The 18,807-nt window shown below is 40.4% G+C and overlaps 1 protein-coding gene across 1 annotated transcript; it reads left to right on the top strand.

The window, feature by feature from the left end:
- Positions 1 to 3,223: 3,223 nt before the first annotated feature.
- LOC310954930 (phospholipase A and acyltransferase 4-like) lies at positions 3,224 to 6,731 on the top strand (the record flags this gene model as incomplete). The annotated part of the gene is made up of 4 exons (XM_083924619.1): positions 3,224 to 3,238; positions 4,320 to 4,428; positions 4,636 to 4,904; positions 6,606 to 6,731. The coding sequence occupies 4 exons, from the start codon at positions 3,224 to 3,226 to the stop codon at positions 6,729 to 6,731; spliced, it is 519 nt and encodes a 172-aa protein (XP_083780745.1).
- Between the last annotated feature and the right edge of the window lie 12,076 nt (positions 6,732 to 18,807).

The following is an 18,807-nucleotide window of genomic DNA, read 5'->3' as shown; positions in this document are numbered from 1 at the left end:
GGTGAGAGGGAGGGTGGGAAGGAGGATGTAAAGTAATCGAGAGAGACAGAAAATATCAAAGGGGGAATGATACAAGGAAGGGAAAGAATGGAAGGCAAAAGGTGTGGATTCGGTGAGGAAAAACGAGCAAGAGAAAAAAGTCAATGAGAGAGGGATACACAGTGAGCCCAGCATGCAGATGATTATATACTTCACAATTCACACCCTGTGCTAAAATGAAGTACTGAAAAAAGTGTTTTTTTTTAAGCATAACCATGATATTCAGACTCTGCTCTGCTTCTTTCAAAAGATAAAAGAAAAGAAAAAATACATCACATTTTACCACATAATCTAAAAAAAATGTATTTAAAAAATATACAAACAAAATTAGGATAAAAAAAAGACAAATCAAAGATAGAAACAAGGAAAAAGCACCTGGATTTCAAATATAGAGAACTTGCCAGAAAAGGAAATGGATTTATGTGTGAAGTTATCCAATTGAACTTAATCTTTATTTTTTGAAGTATACAGTTTTATGTCAAGTTCCAAGTGATTTGGGCGGCACAATTACAAACACAGTCAACACAAAGATGCAAACACAAATTAATTCACGGCGGGCAATGCAAATGATGCGAAACGGGCAAAATTTGCGTCATCCACGTCATTTGTGTGTCTGTGCAAAATTTTTCAACTCAAGCGTGAGTAGCGGGTCGTGAAGCGAGTTTATGCAGTCGGTGTGAACACAACATCGAAGGTCCCATAATATGCTCATTTTCAGGTACCTGCCAGAACACGTTAAAAAAAACACATCATTTTTCTCCTATTGTCTGAATGAATACACCTGCTTTTCCCTCTGCCTGTCCGTAAAAAAAAAACTCCAGAAAAAGGCCAGTCTGCTCAGATTGGCTTGTGAGAAAAATATGGTGCACCTTTGCAAAGAAAGCTCTCAAACTTTGGCTTAAGCCTGCATGTGACAGAAGGAGGAGCCAAATCAGAAGGGATTGTTGAATCCCACATATCTGTCTCTAGATACCAAATGTTTGTGCACAAGCACTGGAAAAGGGATTTTTTTCATGATATGTCCCCTCAAAATGCAACACAATAAATAAATAAAAAGAGAGAAAGCATACAGTATATGATGTTGAGAGGCTGGGTGAAGCAGCGGGCAGGTGATGGCATTTATGGCACGCCATTCAACAGGTGCCGTGGTAAAAAGGCAGCACTGACAGACAGGAAGAGAGATGAATGTTTGGTGTCAAATCCCTCCTCTGGCTTCTGTCTGCTGTCAATGAGGTGAAGACAACCAGAAGAGAGCAGAACAGTGAAAAAAAGGAAAAAAGAGAAAAAAGATTCTTGGCTGGGATGCAGGACTTACTGTATTACAGCTGTATTTAATAAAAGGCTCAGCAGCATTGATCTGAGTAGGGGGAATTTCTCCAAACATCCTGCAGAGCTAAAAGGCCGTTGGGATCCCTGTGCTGGTCTGATTGAGGGCTTCCTGTTTTAAGCAGTTAATGAGGAACTGGGGAGAAATTGAACTTCCAGGTCTCCCAGCTTGGACGCTTTCCTACAAATCATTTTTCCAGTTCACTCTGTCAGATAATCCCAACATTCACCTGCTGCTACATTTGTGCAAGTGTATTCAACTTTTAAAGCTGCTTTGATAGATTTTGTCCACTAGGGGGCAGGGATTCCAAAACAAGCTGACAGACAAACATCCCTGACATATTATCACATTAGCAAGTTGTTATAAACTTCACCTCAAGCAGCAAATCAAAAATATTACCTCAGTTTTTTATAATCAGGTTGGATTAATCATTAGGTGTAATTTATCATCAGGTAAATATCTGATCTTATCCAAAATAACTGATCCCAGTGAGAGCACCTTTAATTTAATCCCTGTAAAAAAGCTTTTTTTCTGCATTTGCAGCAACAACATTAGATATATGTTAAGTCGTGGTACAAAGTCGTGTTGCCTTGTTTGCCCTTGAGCGATTCATTCTGAGCCATCTTTGATATATGCCATATTAAGCATTAGTGTGTGTGTGTGTGTGTGTGTGTGCGCGCGCGTGTGTGTGTGTGTGTGTGTGTGTGTGTGTGTGTGTGTGTGTGTGTGTGTGTGTGTGTGTGTGTGTGTGTGTGTGTGTGTGTGTGTGTGTGTGTGTGTGTGTGTGTGTGTGTGTGTGTGTGTGTCTGTGTGTGTGTGTGTGTGTGTCTGTGTGTGTGTGTGTCTGTGTGTGTGTGTGTGTGTGTGTGTGTGTGTGTGTGTGTGTGTGTGTGTGTGTGTCTGTGTGTGTTTTGAGTTAAAAAGGGAGTAACATTATTAAATAAGGAAAAATCATTTTAAAGACAGAATCTAAAAGTAGTGCAGGGAAATGATCCCGGTGAGACTTAAGTTTCACTTTCCGTTTCCGGCTGAGAGAACATCAGTGCACCAGTGAAGAAAGAGGGCGGAGCACAGCAGACAGGTGTTGTAAAGCTGACAGGTGGGAGGAAGAGTACAGTGTAGGTTTCAGTATTCCATAAATGCTGCAGCTCCTCAACACCTGAATTACACAATAACACCTTTGATGAGTAATCCAGAACAACAATTTGTGTTAAATAGTATGATTACCTTGCTGAATTCATTTAAGCAGTCCTCTGTTATTTGTGTCAAACATAGCTTAACCATGACATCTTACTCCAGTTCACAACAAACAAATATTACATGGGCCACTACAGATGAACATTTTATAACCAGGAATTCACATTATAGACATCACTGACCATCTATGTGACAATTTTATTCACAATAACTGTAACCACATTGCCCGTACAGAGTCCAGCCATAGACTAAGTTTTATATATACATATATACCAGTTGTTTAATGACGTGATGACTTGACCAGTATAATCATCAGGTCACTGCAAAAGCATTGCACTGAAAGTCCAACAAAGATAAACTTTAAGGAGCATGACAACTCTTACTGAACATTTCCCAAGAAGTGAACCTTACTATAAACCTTTGCCTTGGTGCACCAGTCAGCACCACCTGAAATGTCCTCAATTACAACATTTGCTTTGGGCACACAGCCTGCAGTGTGTACCGGTGTGCTAATCTAATCTTTACATGTTTGCCCCTCAGCTTTATCAGTGTCAGGTGACACACTTTCATTTCTCAGTAAGCACACTTAGGTTTCAGTTTCCAGCAGCATAAATTGACTGCTTCACCACTGCTCTTACTAATAGAAGAAGAACTGAAGACATGGCTCCAACACTGGTGAGTGTCCTGCTGCTGAGCTCTGATCTGATGAGTTAGTGCAGATTTAAAGATAATATGATTTAAACTCAAACATGTTGTTTTACTCTGGCAACATTTTTAAATATGTATATAAGTATACAGTATATATCTGGTGTGTTAAGTATTCATGGATTTCAATACATAATGTAAATGTCTCCCACTGAGTTTACTTTGAGTTTGCGTCTGTATGTGTTACAATTTTAGACAAATTCTACTATGACACTCTGGTAACACTAAAATAAGATTACAGACTGAAGGAACAGAACAAGTCTAACATATTAACATGAAAAAGTTCCTTTGTTTGTCATGTAATAGAAAAACTCTGATAAGTAAATAAATGTTGACTAATTGTATCTGTGCATGTATCTTCTTTCATGCCAAATTTTTATAAGCAAACTGGCCGTTCCCTTGCCCTGCTCGTTCAGATTGATGAGTCATTGATACATTTATTGATTAAATAAAAGTTCAGGCAGTAAAAAGAAGATTCATTTCAAACAGGAACATCCATATTAAATGCACCCTGCTGAGTTTTCTAGTTAACAGAGGTTAAAGAAAGGTTCCAAAATACATTGTGTGTATAATTCGCTCTAAAAAAACATGCAGATAGACCCTCAACTCCAACTCTAGTCTTGTGTTTCAAGTTGCTAATCGGACCACAAACAATGACCCCTGCACGGAAGTCTTGGCCCAGATTTCCACTGGCTACACCAGAAAGCCCGAAATATTAGCCGTTGCCCCAAGAGGCTAAACTGTCATCAGAGAGATAATGGATGCGTTCTGAGATTGAATTGTACTTAACATCCATGTTTACTAGCTTGCAGTCTTCTTCCCTGCTTTTGTTTGTTTGCTGCTCTGCTTCTTCACGCGTTCTTGCTACTATCAAACAACGCCGTGCCCATGCCCTTACGTATGCATGTGCACAAACAAAATGGGAAACCGCATGTGAAATATTGGGTTGAGTAGTCAGAAAACTCCAGTGGGTACATTTAAGTACAGATCATTTACTCACTGACTATATTTTTCAGGATTTATACATACACTGTTTTTCTAATCATTTTAGTTCAACCATGGGGCAAAGCCCGGGGACCTGATCGAGATCTATCGTGGGACCTATGAGCACTGGGCTATCTACGTCGGTGGAAATGAAGTTGTTCATTTGATTCCTCCAAGTAAGTGAAGTGTTGCATTTACGACATTCATATTGCCATAATTATTTTCCCTTTAGATGGACGTTATATGTAAATGTTAAATAATAGCAAAGAAAAAGCCTCGATGAATGGCAATGTATTTTTTCCTTCTCTTTCTTTTTTTTCTGTGTGCCTTTTCTTTTTATTCAAATTCATTTCCTGTCTGTGTCTTCTATAAAACACACACAGATGATGATTCAAGCCCTTTTGGTAACCTCTTGATGCTCATGGACAGCTCCAAAGCAGAGGTGAGGCGTCAGAAGCTCTGGGAAGTTGTAGGATCCAATCGTTACGAAATCAACAACCTCCTGGATGACGAGTACCAGCCTCGCGAGCGTCGCGTCATCGTGAGGGATGCCTGTAGAATGGTGGGATGGGAGTTTCCATACTGCCCCATCACTCGCAACTGTGAGCACTTTGTCACAGAGCTACGATACGGCAAGCCCGAGTCTCGACAGGTGTGTATCGTATGGTTGCTGTTAGGTTTTGTGATAATGTCCTCTTATTAAGTATTAGTTGGTAGGTAATACTTGCACAGTCTTTTTATGAGGATGAAGACATCCGTAGGCACAAGGGACACATTATTATGCATTTATATGACAGTTAACCATGCTTTTTGCAGATACGGGATTCAACGCGTAAACAATGCATTGAACAATGATGTCAATAAATACTTTATAATGCACATCTTAACATTGTTTTAAAAAATATTGAAAGAAAAAATTAATGACATGCAGCAAAGGGCTGGAATCGAATCTGTGCCTCTGTAATAAGGACTCATTCATGTCATTGATAATAAGTGCATCGTAAACCATAACTAAATTCACAATATTGTGTTTTCTATACATGCTGAGAGTCTTATTATTACATAACAATGGTAATAATCATCTTAAATGGAATATAAAACCCTTATCATCTATTAACTAACACTTCCTAGAACGATATTAATAAAAAAGTGTTAGCACTAAAAGTAAAGTAATATGTGTGTAGGTAATCTGAGGGGAATGGCAGACTCCGCCACTAACAGTTAAAACTGCCATATAAAAAGTTAATAACTAAATGTTAATTCACTGAATATCTAATCTTCAGGTTTAATTGTTTTAACTGTTTAAAGTAAGTCAATATCTTTAAATTATTTTCTCAAATATCCATTATAATTGTGCTTAGTCTGGTATCATTTAACTTAGTAGTGTTAAGTAAAGTATGAATTCTCTTGAAACATTTCTGTTCTTTCATAATTTTCTCTCCATTAGAAACTGAGACAAATACAAGTAGTGTACAAGTACACTAATCATAACAGATGTAGTTTTAATGTATGTTATTGATGTTTAAGTGGCAAATCCCTTATCTGTCTCATAAGCATCTCATACAGTGTAACAATACACAAATCAAGCCCAATCTATTTTAGTCGATAAGAAGCAGATGTGAGGCTAAATGCATTATGATTGCTCATATTTCCAACAACAAAGGGTGATTAGTAAGCTGATTTACAAGTTTAAAAAAGAGCTTATTTAATCAACCCACTTTAAGTACCTACCACATTCAGCCACAGAAATCAGACTGATTACAGCTAGATTTAGTATTCAATACATTCGACTTTGATTTGATGCTTTATGTACATTAGTGCTGCAGGTTGGTGCTCCCTGCTGACATTCAGCCTCTACCATGGCGCGGTGTTATAGGCCGAAACACCTGTCAGTCAAACAATATGCACTATGACAGAACAGAAATAGGAAAACATAGCTGCAACGATTGAGTAGACCTACTGTCACAGATATTCTGAGAAATTTCATACCAGAGTCAATCAGCATCATCAGAGGACAGAGGATCACTACTGGATGCAACCCAAATTGGCACAAAGCATTTGTTTTAAGTTTAACCTGAATCTGAATGCCGCTAGCTTCCAGTTATCGTACTGCCAACATCACAGTATGAAACAATAACAAATTCAGCCCCGAGGTACTACACAGGTTTGACCTACAGCAGTCAAATAATTCTACTTTTAATATGGCCTTAACTGTGACATGTGGTGGTCTCCAAACATGAATTCTTTCTTTAGCTTCAACTTGAAACTTAGTTGTATGCAAATATGACCACAAGTGAAAGGTTTTCATCCAAACATCCTTGACCTTCATTGTGCCACTCGTTTGTCTTCACAGGTTAACAGAGCAGCGGCGATTGGAGGTGCAGCTATCGCAGGTGTCGGCCTTGTAGCTTTGGGTGCAGCTCTGTTTGCCAGCTTGCTCAAAGATGATGATGAGGAGGAAAGGAGACATCATAAGTGACAGCGATGACTCAGCACGATGAAAGGAAAAATCTTGACATTGTTTGAGTCAATCCACCTGGCAGTGACTATGATTTAAATGATCACTCAGTTTAATGCATGTGTATTGCAGGTCCTGATTGCACGTGTGTATTTCAGGCCTGTGTAATATGTAAAACAACAGCGTGAAAAGTGTCATTTCTCCTCGGGAATTCATGAAGTGTCTTGTCACTGTTGGTGTAGTGTTGTCAACACACAAAAAATGCAACCAAGGATGAGATGAGGTAAGCTGTTGTGGAGAAAGATTAAGCTATAGGTAAATCCATCACTTATATCTGTTTGTTTCATTTCTGAAATGTATATAATGATTAATTTGACAGATATGACCATTTGTCTTTATTCAAGCAACTGAATCTAATTTATGACTTGCATCTTGAGCTTGTTTGTTTGCATAAGTGTTATATATTTATTGTATTGATTGATTTTTGTAAATTAAATGGAAAAGAATAATGATTTTCTTACTTTTTTAGCGTTTGAGAAAGACCACAAAGTTTACATTTGCATTTATATTTTGCGGCTTGAATAAATAGTTGATCCTATCATCCCAAAGCCTCACAATCCAAACAAATGCTGTATTTAAAGAACTTTCCTGTTTTCTTGGCAACAATCAAGATGGACATAGAGGGACTGAGTGTAAAAGCAGAGGACATAAAGGTGAATGGCAGACCGAGGCAGCAAAGAGGAGCAGGAAACACTGAGTAATGTTGTTTTTTTTACGGCCTGGCAATGCGCTTAAAGAGTGTTTATCCCCCATGGTCTCTGTGCCAGCATTGTGCTGCATCACAATCTACCACTGTTCACATGTGGACCCGGGTTACAGCTGGGGCAGGTGGTGAGGGGCAGATTCACCCAAGACCATGTAATTTACACACCCATTTGTTCCACTACCCTTGTAAGGATCACCGTAGCATGAATTGACATAAAATAATGGGCAGAGGTTAAATCATGTAAAATGTTTAACATTCAGAGATTTTCAGTCAACAAGGAATGACCTGCACCTACTGTAATTCACTCCAAATAGTTTGCTTCCTTAACTGCTGTTGAGCTCCGTTGTTTTCCTGACACAAATCCTGTGGCAAAAAATGTCGCCACATTGAGGCTGGCTTCACCACTCAATCTAAATCTGATGATGAATTGGGTGAGTTTTTTCAGTGTAGAAACAGGCCTCAGGGCCTGTGGCCAGGCCAGTAAAGCTGCTAGCAGGTGGAACCAGATGAGCCCGCCTGCCTGGTCACCAGAATCAGCACAGCACCCCACATTGTTCCTGAGGTCACCGCCCCAGAGCCCCATGAAATCCAGAGTAGGCTGCAGAAGCTCGGGTTGTGGGACCGGCTCCAGAAATAATAAAACCTCATACTCCCCACGTTTTGGGAATCGGAGAAGATGGCTTATCGTGCTGATCATTAGGCTCAGCATCAGCTCAGAAATAATCACCATGTATCACAAATGTGCAGTGATGTCACTGGTGGCCCTGACAGAGAGTACAGCAGGACCTCACACACAAATGATCGGACATTTTCATTTAGTTTTTATCCCACAGGTCTTTAGTTTTCATCACCACCTCCATGGCCTGCACCTGTAACGTTTGGAAATTTGGCAAGAACCTGAATTCAGCATGTTGCTGAACATAATTTGTCCCATAATTACAATCAGTAATGGCTTGCATTATGGCACCAATTACAGGCAACTGTCCCATTTTGAAGGAATAAAGAATTAGGGCCAAGAACTATAAAGCCCTACATTGGACCCAGCCTTTATAGGCAATTTTTAAGATAAAGAACTAAGGTGATAAAACCCATTTAGTGAGGATTCTTCACCTGTCTTTGAACTATAGCATCTTCTTAAACTGGAAAGAATTGTTTACTTTGGCAGGAAAGTTTCAACAATAACAGTCATTTATGAAGGGCGAGGGCTGCTCCCTCAGTCCTACAGGTCAAGGCTCTCTCGCCCTCACAGATCATTCTGTGGTTACATCGATCATGGATCAGATAAACAATAATTGCATTAAGCCATTTTTCCTGATGCTTTAGTGAAGCAGAAAGAATGATGGCTAAAACAGCTATTTCTTCTGGTTGTTATGTAGGTTTTTTTTAATGAAAGTATACCTGTGTTATTATTTGCTTCTGTTCCTCTTCCATCGTATTCAGAAGCAGACCAAGTAAAACGGATATAGAGCAATACATTTTAAAAACCTACAATTTCTGACAGGGATGAAATCATTGCAAGAGAGAGGGAATCACATCATGGACAAGCATGTGGCAGAATTGTCATATCTGACAGCAATATGTAGGTAGGAGGAAATAGAAACTTGTTAAGTGTCCCAGTGGACATAATAGATCTAGGATAGTGTCCTAAAAAGCTGCTAGCCAACACTGGAAATCACCACGTCCAGCATAGAACCACCCCGCAGCTCATGTACCACCAGCACCTGTGATTCTAAGTTAGGTGAAAGAGTTACAGCCAGCACTCGATTAATAGGAAATGTTTAATTAATCAGACACCTAACGCCAAGTGCCCACTTGACTGACTACCTGACTACCTGCAGCTCCCTGACAAAAGCCCCAGACCAGAGGCACATTTTGAACTTTTCAGACAGGCAAGACGAGCCTGATGTAAACCCACTCACGGTGATATTAGATATTTGGGACAGTGGTCCAGTTTGGATTCTTGACATCAACGTTAGGGGTTCCTCCTAGTGAAAGATCTTGTGGTTGGTGACTTCTTATCGCCAGTCAGTGCAAGTAGTGTTAAAACGACAACAACTTCAAGACTCAGAACAGTAAAGGCTACATCAAAATGACGACTTTGAAGGTCTTGAAGTGGGAAGTTTACTACTGATTATACTTCCCTGATCCCTGAGAATGCACTTTGCCGTTAACTCAGAAACAGGGCTTGCTATTGTGAGTTTCTATTGTGAATTGGGCTTAGAGGCAACACTGGGCCAACATGAATTACTGCAGTCAGTAAAAGACCAAAGCAGCCTGAGATAAAAGCAGCGTGACGGCAACCGTGGAAGCCAAAAACCAACTACCTTTGGTGTCTGTGTCACTTAAGGATATACGGCTTGCCCCTCCGCAGCCTGTCACCGCTAACTTCTCACGTTCAAGTTCCCCCAAAGGCAGACGGAGGAGGGGAGTTAGGCCAGGCCCCGCCAAGGAGTGCTGTTAGAAAAAACAAAAGTTCTTCCATTTGGTACAAAGATGTCATTGAGCCTTGTCTTTGCACCTGCTCAAGTCGTGGAGGAGATGGCAGAGACTCTTCCTGTGTGTCTGGGGAGGGGGAGGACAACAGTCCAACAAATGCTTTTTAAAGTTTGTTGGTTTTTTTTAAATGTAAACTGCCGCCATGCCAGAAAATTCAACGAATGAGGGCCAGGGAAACTTTGTTCATCAGGGGCATGAGGGTCTTTTTGTGAGAGAGGGGGCACGGGATAGGGAGGTAGAATTAGGACCACATAAAGAGGAGAGCCAGGAGGACGTGGTTTGGAGATGGCGGGTTGGACCACCCTAAATATAAGGTTCTCTGGACGCCAATGCACGCTCAGGTGGCAGCAGCTGAAGCAGCCTCCTCACCGCCTACATTCCCTCCTCCCTCCCGGCTCACAATGAGGAAACTGTTTCACAGAGAGGAGGGCTCAGCCTCTGAGGCCACTGACAGAGAGAGATTTGAATAACAATAGCCTGGGTTAATGACGTTTGTGCCATTAAAGACACAAAGTCGTTACTAAAAAAGCCATTAGGCCTCGAAGTCAAAGAGAATGAAAGAAGTGTTTTGTTGTTGTTTTTTAACACTGATTACCTGCAGCGAATTCTAAACAAACCAGTGATCAACACACACAACACCAGTGGCTCAATGTCCAATTTAATGGTGGGTTCTTGGGTATTTTTCATGCTACTTTAACTACTTTTTAGTTTATGAGATAGTGGCCTGATTCATGAATTAGCTGCAGTTCCCTTCAGGCTTTTCACCCGACTTCTTCAATCTGATCCACTCATCATGTCGAGGCTGCAAGCAGAGCCGAGTTGGAGCTGGCAGAAGGGGGCGAAAAAGCCAAAGAGAAAAAAAAGAAGGCTTTGAAGAAGACTGAGCTCGCAAAGCTGTATTTTAAAGTTGGATGGCACATCAGAGGCAGGAGCAGCGACAGTTCTGCCTTTTTAAGGGATATATGCGCTCGTACTGCAGCATCCAGAAAGAGCATTCTCTTTAAAGGCCGCAAGTGAGACCAAACATTCACAGCCATGCTCCGAGGCCTAATTATCTTCTGGATCACAAACAGAGAGCTGGTTTCAGAGGAGCAGAGACGAGCAGAGGTTGGCTTTATCTGAAAATAATGAAATGTGACATGATTTCAGCTGTTATTTACATTCACATTATAGGCTGACACTATCATTTAGAGTGACTACGTGCAACACTGAAATAAGTTTCATTTCCTTCCATTACTGTGTCCTTGAAGCTCCCGTTAAATAGAGATGTGATTGAAAAAAACTGGGCTAAAGCAGAGCTGAAAAAAGTCTCAACATCAAATGTTTTTCCTAGAATCATAAGTATATTCTGTGAAAGCTGTTTCAGTTCAACAATTCAGTCTAAAGCTGATTATAGCTGCAGATTTAACTTTATTCCCTTAAACACCAACATAATACTAGCCAATAGTATACGTGCGCATACAGCAACTCAACTCAACAACAGCTGGACAACAAATGCAACATGTCTGGACACTGAAAATGGATTTAATTGGAGAAATTACACACATTATGCATTTTTTTAGCCCCTAGGAGTCTCTTAATGAAAACATTAACAAAAGTCAGAGTTTGGTGATGTGGCTTTCCCTATAAACTGCCTGAGATAAGCATAAAGTCGGCACGTCTGTAAAGGGAAGACTAATTATTCTTGAGGTCAGATGTCAAGGGACTTTGAAAATGGCCATGCCAATTTTTCCCTGGTCAAAATTTAGCGTAACTTTGGAGCATTATATATCCTCCTTCTCAACAAGGTAGCATGAAATGGCTGTTACCAATGGATTCCTTAGGTCGTCTAGTTCTATATGATACTAAAACATTCACTCTGCTAAAAACACCTATCCATCTTCAACTGCTTGTCCCTAACGGGGTCGCGTGGGGCTGGAGCCGATCCCAGCTGACATCAGGGGTGAGGCGGGGTCCACCCTGGACAGGACTGCAGTCTATCACAGGGCACATAGAGACAAACAACCATTCACACTCACAGTCACACCTACGGGCAATTTAGAGTCATCACTTAACCTAACACATGCATGTCTTTGGACTGTGGGAGGAAGCCGGAGAAAACCCACACAGACACGGGGAGAACATGCAAACTCCACACAGAAGGGCCCCAGCCGGGATTTGAACCAGGAACCCTATCGCTGTGAGGCGATAGCACTAACCACCATACCACCGTGCCAGGAAACACCCTTGTGTCTAAAAACTTAAGATACAGATATCCCATAATTAAATATTGTTGAAATATATAGTTAAAAATGCCCAAAATCCCACCAAAGTAGATGTTTCAAATGTGGTTTAAAGCGGGATAAAAACATACACATGTGTAAAGGGGATACGACACCTTTGACAGACGAACAAATGTAAAGAAGCGTTTCCTTGACTAAAATAACAGATTGCTCTGGATTTGAACATTGTCGGAAACATCTGGATTAACGTAAGAACACAGCAAGATATATATAATACAGGTCTAGTCATTTTGGACATTTTAATGCAGAAATGTTACATATTATACCTTTAACAACTTCAAAACAGCAGTGAAATAAACTCCCTGGTGGGCAGTAAAATAAGCAACCAGTAGTGAGCAACATCAGGGTCAAACCAAACCAAACAATAGATGTAACAAATATCCTCCTTCACATATTCATGTTAGAATTCCAACGTCTCTAACATTACATTAAATCAACATTTCAAGTAAATAAGACGACTCCAGGATTCACCGCTGCATGAATCGAGACAATAAATAAAACAAAGAGTTTTGTTGGTAGAAACAATAGTCGGGTGGTGAAAGGGGTTTGTGTTAGAATATATGCAAAAGGAGAATGAGAAATTAGGATGCCTATTTCTGAAAATGATGAAGTGTGACATATGCTCAGCCTTCATCTAAAAGCTCACCGCCTCCCTCCCACACAGGCTTGGAGAGGGGACTGGGGAGAGAGAGGAGCTGAGGAAATGCCTGTGGCCGAGCCTCTTATTTTTCCATGGCAGCGTTATAAACATATAGAGCAATAACATCTCCTGTATGTACCCTCTCTGTCCGCAGAACTGTGGCTGGCCTCTCAAAAGCAGCACTATGTTATTACCGTCTGCTATGAATGCCTTCTGTGTGAGTGTTTGCGTGCATACATGTTCTTATCTGTATTCTGCTGTGCTCACATGTTTCTGTGCATGCCTGTGTGTTGAGGAGGCATGCGACATATAATAAGTACAAATGTTTATTTCCAAAGGCTTCCTGTGTAAATGATCCCGCTCTGCCAAACACAGGTAGATTCACGGAGCCTGACACATGGGCGTAAATATGTCACAGAAATAGACTGGAGGTAAATGGTGGAGATTGTGCGTCAGCTGAATGGGCCAGACTGTCTCAGAAACAGGAATAAATAGGTCTTTGCATCCACAAATTTGCAGCTCAGCCTCCCCCTAACCAGCAGTGGTAAAGCAGTAAAGCCTAACAAGTTTAACTGTTTATGTACATTAGGATTTTATTGATTATATACAGTACAAGCATTCAGAGAGGAAAACCTACCAACACGTTCATCATTTAATATTTGTTTAATATCAAGGTCAAGTTCTCAAGAGTGTTGCTGTTTGTTTAGTTCAGCCAGCATCTTTTAAAAAAAAAAACAGTAGTGCAGCATTGAAAACGTGGCTGTTTGAAACGTGCTGATCGCTTGGCCTCCGGTATTTCTCAAGTACCACTCATCCAAACAGCTTCACACTCGACGCTTCACTTCCTTGGGTCCTGAGCAACACACCTGCCAAGACATTGTTGTGTCCCCTAGCAATGTTAATATACCATGGATGTATAAAAAGAAGTGGATACAGTGATTCAGCATGCAGCTGAGGTTTCCCTCTCAGCTCGAGGATAACAAACGTCCGAGGGAGAGAAAGGGACTGGGGCACACTGATTGATTTAGTTGCATTATAAGAACATCACACTGCATTGTGCTTTGGTACTGAATGGGTCGTTTTAAAGCCTTTGGAAACAAACAGTCAAAGTTTCTTTAAGTACAAACTCATTTGTCATTGCAGGAAATACCTATACACCACTACATCTGTCAAGACTCCCAAACTGTCAATAGGCCCCAACCCTGCTGATCATATTTACCTGAAAAGAATATATATACAGTATATACTGTATATATATAAAAAAACATCTGAAATGATACTCGTGCATATATGATGAAAAGAGAAAATATTTTTACTCCTCCTGCCTATGCCTGGAAATCCCACTAAACATTTTAATGTACAAAAAAAGTCCAAGAAAAACATCATGGGTGGCAAAAAATCCAAGAACAAAGCAGGGTAAAAGTAGTTTTGTGGATGAGACCTGAGCGTCTGGGATTGTGTATTGTGTTTTTACCTTACAGTCATATAGTATCAGCATACAGCGCCATTACTCTGCTTTTTATTTTCCACATATTTGTGTCCTTATTGTGATTTGCAAAGGTTTAAACACACTTTACTCACTACTTTCAGGTATTTTTGCATTGCCAACTTTTCCACTCGTCTTTGAACATTTCTTCATATATTCACAGCTGAAATTGTTGACTTCTGTCTTGTGAAGATGTTCCAGCTGGGCAGACACACCCGCCTCCTGTTATGCTCTTACCACAACATCCTATTTAAGAGATAGTTCTGATTTGTGTGGGGTTATATACTTATCCATACTCAGTGTGTTACCTACAGGAGACGGCAGTCAGCATGCCCCCAGTTTGGATAAGAAGGGTGAAGTATCAACCCATAAGCTAAGAAATATACTGCTGTGGACAGGAGCAGTAGCTTAATTTATCTAAGCATATTTGAGACACCAAAGGGCTACAAAAAAAATCAATATCAGTTTAAATGTACATGATATTTAGAATTGGTTTGTTAATGATAACAAAACTAACTAAACGAAAGGTAACATTACAATTTTTGTCTGGTGGCTTTGATGAGAGCTCAGCTTCAGTTCCCCCCATGTTAAATTAAGCTGGGATGTCTGAAAATATTCTAAATATAGCATACACTTTAACTGAAAGTGTTTTTCTTTTTAGGTGTAAAATATGTTAAGCTGCATCCTCCGTCCACAGCAGTACATCACTAAGGTTCCTCCTCCCTGCCTCTCTAAACTGAGGGCATGCCAACAGTCTTCGACTGTAGTTGCTACGCTGACTTTGGATAAGTACCTCATACAACACCACTTCAGAAGATCCAAACTATCACTTTAAGGTTTTAAGACTAAAAGTTGTCTTTTTATCTCATGTAACACATTCAACAAACACACAAGCTAGACCTTAATAACTTTTGAATAAAGGAGGTGGAGAACAATATCCGAGAACAAGCAAGACCAGCTAATGATCCGACCACCCTCTGTTATTAGGTGCTAAATATTTCATACTTTTTTTTTTTGCTTAGTTCCTTTGTATTAAACGCCAGATGTTATTTTCTTCCTGCAACCCTTTTGGGTTCTTCCTAAGCTCAGACAGCAAACATCACAGTTCACAAACTCAAGCTTCTGTATCTTTACAAAGAAATGTTTCTTCTTTAAAAGAGTCTGCTGACAGGAGCTTCAGAGACAGAGAGTCTTCCCTTTTCCGCACTCTCACATTCTCATACATACATTTGAGTTTTGGCGACGCGCGATGAGGCCCGGGGATTATTGTCATAGCCAACCCCGATATTATAGAATTACAGTCAGACAGAGCGACTCCTGGTGCTGCGCGGACAATTACTCTGTGGCCTGGATCTCAGTGGAAAAGCTGCATTAGAGAAAAACCTCAGTCTATCAGATGCTGAAAAACAGGGAAGTGTTGGCAGATAATGTGTCAATACCAACCAAAGTAATCAGAGCAGGGCTCAGAGGGGGTCTGACCCAGCTTTATTAGAAAGTTCCTCTCCAAGACGAAACGCAACACCGGTGGGGTTTTTGCTAAAAGCACACAGGCTCTGGCCACAGAAACATTTATATTAGGCCTACTGCTCGCCTTTGTTTTAAGGCAAGTTATTTTGCACGATTACAAGTCTTACTCCGCAAGCTCCCAGGGTTAATGTTATCAGAAAGCATACTTTAACATCTTCAAAAGGCTTTCTCAATCTCCATGAGCTGTCTGAGTAAAACCGCATTTCTGAGGCGAAAACATCCAAGAGTTTGACGGCTCTTTGGCTCCTTAATCCAAAAGACATTTTTCAGCAGGACGTCTCATTGTCTGTCAGCTCAGACTCCACACTGAACAGTGAGCTGCCTCCATCTTGTGGTGAATGCTATGTCCTACATTAAAAAACCCAAGTATGTTGCGAATAGCCGACACGCAGGGGAAAAAGGGCAGCTGAAGGTGGCAGTGTGCCTCCACAAGTCATTTTATTGTACAATGTCTGAGCCAAAGAGAGTCAGACAACACTGAAGTACAAGGCGCCCAAAAGTGTCCTTATTGGATGTTTTTGGTCTTCATATGTTGAATATTTGCAGCCCTGATTCCAAGTCATTGTTTCAACAGAAGGTGAAAATGTAGATCAGGGGTGGGGAATCCATGCTCCTGGAGGGCCACTGCCCTGCATGTTTTAAGTTTCCTGCTCTGACACCTGATTCTAACGATAATTAAACCCCTGACAAGCTTCAGCTGCTTGATAACGAGCAGAGCATCAGAATCAGGTTTGTTAAAGCAGTGAGAAACCTAAAACATGCAGGACCGTGGCTCTCCAGGAGCAGGATTGGGAACCCCTGATGTAGATTGTTAGTAGATTGGTAGTCTGGTCCAATATCTTTCTCTTGAGACTTGTAACATAATGTCTTAATAAAATAGAACATATCAACAATGAATAAGTGGACATTAAAAAAATGCAATAAAACATGATTGTATTAATTAATTTTAAAACACAGAGGAGAGAGGTGGTTTATATGAAAAATGCTGATTCCAAGCCAGTTAATTAGCATGTAAACTAATTTATCAGTCAGTATAAGGTGATTAAAAACAAGCAGCATGTAAGCAGCATTATCTTTATATTCACAATAAGTTTCAGTTTTTCTGTTTTCCTTGTAGGTTAACTGGTAGGTGGGGCGGTCTCATCCGAGCAACTGGGATCACCTGGACCCAGTTCTTCAAAAACACTATAAAAGCTGCAATCTCAGTCCCCTTGGAGGAAGGTGTTGGGTGTTTTATGTTTTTGTAATCATTTTGCTTCTTTAGATACCAACACTTATAGTTTGTTTTCCACTTGTAAGTAAAATAGTCATCAACCCCATTGGGTCAGTCATTACACACTACTGCTGTTCAGCCGAGCATTGCTCAATCCTACACAACTTTCTTTGAAACTCTAGAGATCCAGACTTTTCCAAAGATACAAAACAAATGATATATATGTGTAGGAATATTTCCATTGGGTAGAATGGGGTGGCCATCAAAAACATCATCAATCAGTGGAATACTAGCTTTAATTAAGAGTTGTAAGCGGACTGCCTCATTCTGCCAAGAATTACACATATGATGTTTGTACATGCAAAAGATAATTTTGCAAGTCTAGAAAGTCGGTAACACAGGAACCCCTTGCATATTTAGAAGCTGCTGTGTGTATTTATGTGCAAACTATAACCTGCCACCAGACAACTCTGCTCTGATCCCCAACACTGGTCTTCCCTGCTGCGCCACACTTTGAAATTTGTGGACCAGGTAGATCTGTTATAGACAGTCGCTTCAGTATCGCATGAAACCCTGTTTATGGCAGCACGGCGTTGATGTTTTTTTCTGCCTCAACGCACAAAGTGCACCAATATGGAGACTTTCAAGCTCTCATTTCTCTGTCATTTTTAACTTTGTATACACAGATGAGCTATCAACATCTCCAGCAGAGTGTCACTGTAAAAACATTTCACTTATTCAGTTTTGGAGTTTTTTTGGAGTCTTGTTTGAGTATACACTACCAGGGCGCTCTGTGTGGCCGTAATGACTATCGCCATTTTCACTGTTAATAACTGTAATAGCAAAATAATTTTCAAACATTTCTCTCGACCGCTCACGACTTCAAATCCCTCAGCTGTTTCCGGTAACACATGGTTGATTGCTTACACCTGCAGCAGTTTCTGATTACGTGAGATCTTTTTTAACTTCAAACTATTGCAGGCAATTAATTTCACATTTCTTTTTCAGCAACGCTTTGAAACTTATTTCAGCTGTCAGCACTGCATTTTCTGAGGGAAATGCGTTTTTCTAGTTATCTGTCATCACGTTGATTTTAATTAGTATTTCATGTTGTAGCCTTGATGGATAGGATCAAATATGAATCATGCATTAATGTTAGTTAATGATGTTTTATGGTCTATTAGAATTTGTCAGTCATTGTTGATTATGATTTGAACTTCCATTTACAGTACAGTTGTACACAGTGCTGAAAACCAGGTTCAGTTGGGCTCACTGTCTTAAGGCCTGTTGGTGGTCTTTTCTGGCCTTGCTCTCTGTCCCTGCTCCCTTCCCCCAGGCCATGTACTCTCCTCTCTCTACCCAGACCCATGCCCTCAGACTCTTGCCAACCTTCCTGGCCTTTTCAAGATTCGAGATTCAAGATTCAAGAAGCTTTATTTATCCCGAGGGAAATTATTGTGCAACAGTTTCAATACAAAGGTGGGAAAGGATCAGAGTAACAATAAGCTGACATAATCAAATCAAAATAAAGCTAACGTAAAATAAATCAAACAATTAACTAAGTGTGACAGAGTGCAACAGACATTGTGGTTAAGCGTAGGTATATACAATATACAACAATACGCACTGTGCAGTTTAGCAGCAGATTGAAATAAAATAAGTACAAACTCAATTGAGAAGGAGCGAT

This window comes from Echiichthys vipera (assembly GCF_963691815.1).
Source record: "Echiichthys vipera genome assembly, chromosome: 12".
NCBI classification, from domain to species: Eukaryota; Metazoa; Chordata; class Actinopteri; order Perciformes; family Trachinidae; genus Echiichthys; species Echiichthys vipera.
The sequence above is the reverse complement of the archived record's forward strand: the minus strand, read 5'-3'. Positions and strand labels throughout refer to the sequence as shown.